This window comes from Propithecus coquereli, unplaced genomic scaffold, assembly GCF_000956105.1.
Source record: "Propithecus coquereli isolate 6110/MARCELLA unplaced genomic scaffold, Pcoq_1.0 Scaffold74, whole genome shotgun sequence".
Classification (NCBI taxonomy): Eukaryota; Metazoa; Chordata; class Mammalia; order Primates; family Indriidae; genus Propithecus; species Propithecus coquereli.
In genome coordinates, this window is record NW_012153507.1 from 6675266 (window position 1) to 6680701 (window position 5436).

Here is a 5436-nt window from a genome sequence, read left to right on the forward strand (position 1 = left end):
CTTACCTGATAGTTTTTTTGTATTTTAAAAATGTGTTTATGGGAATTGTTTATATTTTAGTTACTAGTACTTCGTTATATATATACACATAAAGTATCAAAAAGTGAATCTACCAGGGCACACCACTATCCCGGTCAATAAATGGAAATTTGTACATTTTTCTGTCACTCTGTGACTTGCTTTTGCACAGTCTTAATCGTATTTTTGGTGAACAGATGCTGTAGAAAAGGCTGTCACGCCCTTGCATTTTGATGGTGCAGACACCCGTCCAGAGGTGGACATTCTGTTTCTTAGCTCTGGATCTGGGCTCGAGCATGTGATTTGCTTTGTCCCATGTGACAGTAGTAAATATGATGAACGAAGAGGCTTGAAAAGTACTTAAACGTTAGAACGAGCCTTCTCTTGCTGCTGGGACCCTTCTGACTTCCCGTGACCAAACCTGGCTTAGGCTCCTAGAGGAGAAGAGACCACAAGCAGTGAGGTCCCCGCCATCCCAGCCTTCCCAGACATCTAAGCTGAGGCCCTAAACGTGTGTGAAGCCATCTGATCATCCACCTTCACCCGAGCCAGCCAAGATCAGAAGAGCAGCTCAGGCAATCCACAGAATGTCAGCTCTCCTTTCCCCTTACATTAATAGAATCCGCTGGCCCATGGGAATCCTCTCTGTGGCAGTGTACCAGCTTTGGAGAAGGGCAACATAGTATAAGTGAAGCCATTCCTCTTACACTTTTGTCTTAGTCTGTTTTGTTTTGCTATAAAAGAATACCCGAGATTGGGTAATTTCTTTAAAAAAGAGGTTTATTTAGCTCACACTTGTGTGCATTGAGAAGTCGAAGGGCATGGCACTGGCTTCTGCAGAGGGCTTTCAGTCTGCACCACAGCATGGTAGAGAAGGTTAGAGGGGAACAGACACGTGTGAAAAGGAGAAAACCTGAGTGGCGTCCTGGCTTTATAACAGCCCACTCTCGTGGGAACTAATTCATTCCCATAAGAACTAATCCAGTCTCGAGAGAGTGAGAACTCACTCACTACTTTGAGAACAGCACCAAGCCATTCATGAGGGATCCAACCCGTAACCCAAACCCCTCCCACTGGGTCCCACTTCCCAACACGCCATACTGGGCGTCAAACTTCACCATGAGTTTTGGTGGGGACAAACAACCCATATCCGAATCGTAGCACTTTCTAGTGTGGCTTTTCTCAGTTCTGTGGTGTCAGAGGGTGTCTAAACCCGACTTTCAGGTTCTGAGGTATTCACAAATGCATTCCTCTTTGTGGATAGCTGCCAGCTGGATTTCTGTAAGGGAGACTGGAGCCAGGGAACCTCTATTCTGCCATCGTGCTGATATCACTCTTGTTTTCTTCTTGAAATATAATGCTATTTCAGTTTCTTAGCCACCTTTGTTCATCTCTTTGGGGTTAATGTGTCTTTTTTTTTAATCAGTTGATGAGAAGTACAAATCAACCGAAAAACCAAAGCCAGTAAAAAAGAGAGCTCAAGCGGGAATTGGTCCCGTTGCCCCTGCAGCCATCAGAAATGACATCATAAAGCAAGGAGCTGCCCCAGAAGTCTCTCCTCACATTAAGGTAGGATGGGGCAAGTGGAGCGCCCTTCGTCCTTACAAGAACACCTTCTGGTCACTGTCTCTGTCATTTCCCACAGTGGGGCCCTGTGTTCTTTATCTCACAGCATGCAAGTAAGGAAAACAAGGCAATAATATAAAAAGTGTGTCTGGGTAACAAAAAGAGAAATTGCCTCAGATTCATCAGATTAAACACCTTTTGAACTTTTAATCTCTGCCAGACCTTGGACACATTAATACTTTGTTATAGGTTGGATTCCTTAAGAAGAAAACTCTGAGATGGACAGTTGTTGTCAGGAAGTATATTGTAGAGTGCTTTCAGGATTAATATCTCTGAGGAAAAGAAAAAAGAAGGAGAAGAGGAAGAATTTCAAGTCCAGTGCAGGTCCAAGACCTCAGCCTGTCCCACAGGGGCTCAGTGGCTGAGAAGGCCTTTTAGGATCATCATGCTTTAGATGGAGGGGGAAGCCCTATATACACCTGCATTGACCCAGGCGAGGTGGCCCTGCTTAGCTGAGGGAGTAATGCCTGGACTTGTTCTCCATGAGAATGATTATCTTGGTCCTGGGGGAGCAGAAGGCAACATCTGAGAGTCTCACCACAGAATCCACCACACACATGCAATTTCATTTCCTGGGAAACAGGTACTATATCATTTTATAGATGTGTGAGCTGTAGAAAATCATTGTACATACTCCATTCTCTTTGTCTAGAGTAGCTACTTCCTCTGGGATTGGCCCAGAGTCTTCTAGATTTGTCAGGGAAACAAGATCCAGGTAGAAGTGATGTGTTTCAGTCATCACTTATGGAAATATGCATTGTTTAGTCTGGAAGCCCAATGAAAGTTACATGGGACCAAAGAGAAGCAAATGTGTTGTGGACCTCAGTGAAGCTGACATTTTCCTGTGCTGGTCCACACCGAGTCTGTTTGTGTCCATCAGGGTCTTCTTACGCACTGACATTCCAGGTCCCATCAGAGATCCAATTCAGAAACTCCTACACTTGGCCTTGTATGCCTCTGTTTTTTCTTTTTCTCCCAGTATTTCCTTTTGGCTTTGGACAGCAAGTTGCTTTTTAAAAGTAGTATTTTCTCCCAAAACAGAACCAAAAAAATCTTGTCTCTGTTAATTCAGAAAAAAACAGAAAACACATAAGGAAGAGAATAAAATTACCTATAATCCTATCATCTAGAGAAAACCATATTTTACATTGGTAAATATATCTCTAGTGTGTTTGTCTGTGATTTAATTGTTTAGTTATCCAATAAGTAATATATTACCTATTCTGTTTAGGACCTTACCCTTTATTGAATCAATTTTAATAGTTTATCATCTTATTCCTCTAAAGCATTTTTAAAATTTGTATAGTAATATACTAGATTTTATTTAATCAAATCCCTTTTTTGAGTAATTAAATTATTTCAAATTTTATAATTATAGATAATAAGATATAATTCTTTTATGTAAACCTTAGTGCATAACTTATTATATCTAAGGGTAAATTCATAAAAGTAGAATTGATTCTCCTTTATAATTTTCCCTTTAACTCCCTTGTAGGATCTCTGACCTAGGTTTCCCCCTTTACTCTCATTTAACTTAATCTGTACTTTTATTATGCACAGGGCCTCACAGGAATTTGGGGGACTCTGTGCAGATCACTCAGCTCTCTTAGTTTTATACTAGAGTAAAATGAATATTCAAGATAGTATTGGTTAGAGAAACAAGGACATATTATCCCCAAATGGAATGAGTAGAAGAAAACAGGATCAGATTTATCCCTTTGCCTTAGCAATACTTCAGAGACCCAATGAACTCTTTACATACAGTAGATAGCAACACAAAGATTCAGGCTCAGGGAGCATGCCTCCAAAACCTATTACACTGTCTCATATGAATACAGAAGTTGAAATCTTCCTTCTGCATTCTCTTTTCTATCTAGATAATTCTAGGCCTCAAATCTCTTCCCAATCCCTCCTTATCCCCTATTTTGAGTCCACCTGTCTTCCTATTGGCTGGCTTCCTAAAGTTTAACATTGTGGGTAAAGTAAGGTTCTCTTACTAATACCTTCTTTACCCACAGCTGATATCTTTCTTCCGTTGTCTTCAGCCTAAGCAGAAACAGATGGTGGCCCAGCAGCAATCTGTCAGCGAGGAAGGGTTGCAGAAAGGCCGTTTGACAGTCATGGTGCTGAAAGCAACGAAGCCCTTCGAGTTTGAGACCCAAGAAGGCAAGCAAGAGATGTTTCATGCTACGGTGGCTACAGAGAGGGAATTCTTTTTTATAAAAGTTTTCAATACACAGCTAAAAGATAAATTCACGCCAAAGAGAATAATTATAATATCAAAATATTATTGGCACGATGGTTTCCTGGAGGTGAATAGTGCCTCCCTTGTGTCTGATGCTGAATCCGACCAAAAGATCAGTGTCCCAAACCACATCATCAGGAAAGCGGGTGAAACCCCAAAGATCAACAAGCTTCAAACTAAGCCCACTGGAACAATTGTGAATGGGGTGTTCATAGTCCAGAAGGTAAGTTCCTATAAATAATTTTATATTGGATAGCAAGAATAAAATATTTTTCACCCTGAGCTTGAAGCGACTTTAAAAATTATTTATTTTAATGCCTTTTTATGTAGATAAAATCTAAAACAAATAAACACCAAAGTACTAAATCAAGAGTTAACATGCCAAAATGCAAACAAAAACTCAAAAATAGCGTTTTTATTCTCAAGAAGATGTCAAAATCCTGTTTCACCTCCTATTTATCCTTGTGGCCTCTGGAAAGGGATTAATTACTTCATATTCAAATAATTTTTACCCTTTGTGTTATTTTTGGACTTCATACATATCACCTTTATTCTAAGTGATAATCGTGAATGCAAAATAACTGTAGTTGGGTAACAAACCAGGTTAATTGACCTGGAAAACCAATAAGCAGGGCAGGATTTAAAAACTGTGATTAAATGCAGAAAATAGAAGAAAGAATTTGTTTAAAGAAACTTATTAGAAGTGAGAAATAATAAAGTGTTATGATTCTGAGCTTCAGAATTGGCCTCGTGGATGACTTTTTCTTGTTTAGGACAGGACCTGAAGAACCATAGTGAGGTTCTTCTGCTGACCCTACATCCAGAAAACTTAGGATAACCTTTGTTGTCCTGGGCTAGTTGCGGAAGAACTGATAGGAAGAATCTGTTCTCCCGGAAAATTCAAGCATAAATGACCTTGGATAGGAAAGCCATATTCTTTATCCTAGTTTTAAGCCTTCAATATGGCCAGCCAACCACTAATATGTATTCATTTAGCCCACAAAATTAAAGCGAAAATACTATTAATATCAATGTCCTAAATAACTGAGCACCACCCTATTCCCTTGGATCTGGACTTGATTGTGAATTATTTCTGGTCCTTAATTCCTTACTGTTATTTAGACTCTTTACTAGGTTTTGCATCATTGCCTCATGTCTCTCCTGGATTTGTTGCTTTAAATAACTCTCCTGTAAATCCAGGATCATCATTTCCCCTGACTATTCTGGCCTCTGGCCCTGGAGAGGCCCTATCTTCTCCATTCACCAATTGTTGCTTCTATGGATCATTCTAGTCTCCCAGAGGAAGGGAGCTTGGGACTGCAAAGATGGACACAGGAGGCAACATATTCTAAGTAAGACATATCTGCCTCCCTGATCTGAATTTGCTAACATTAGCTATATATTAGATATATACCTGCTGGTTTCAAAGCTGGATTTTTTCTTACACAGTTGACCTTTGAACAATTTGGGGATTGGGGCCGCCAGCCCCCACACAGTCAAAAATCTCTGTATAGCTTTTAACACCCCCAAAACTTAACTACTAATAG

At 40.1% G+C, this 5436-nt stretch overlaps 1 protein-coding gene across 1 annotated transcript in view; it reads left to right on the forward strand.

Annotated features, from left to right (window-relative positions):
* AIM2 (absent in melanoma 2) overlaps positions 1–5436 on the forward strand; it is a 10396-nt gene that overhangs the window by 3355 nt on the left and 1605 nt on the right. The window contains exons 2-3 of the mRNA XM_012661850.1: positions 1445–1587; positions 3690–4112. Coding sequence (XP_012517304.1) covers positions 1445–1587; positions 3690–4112 — 566 coding nt within the window. The remainder of the gene's footprint in view (positions 1–1444; positions 1588–3689; positions 4113–5436) is intronic.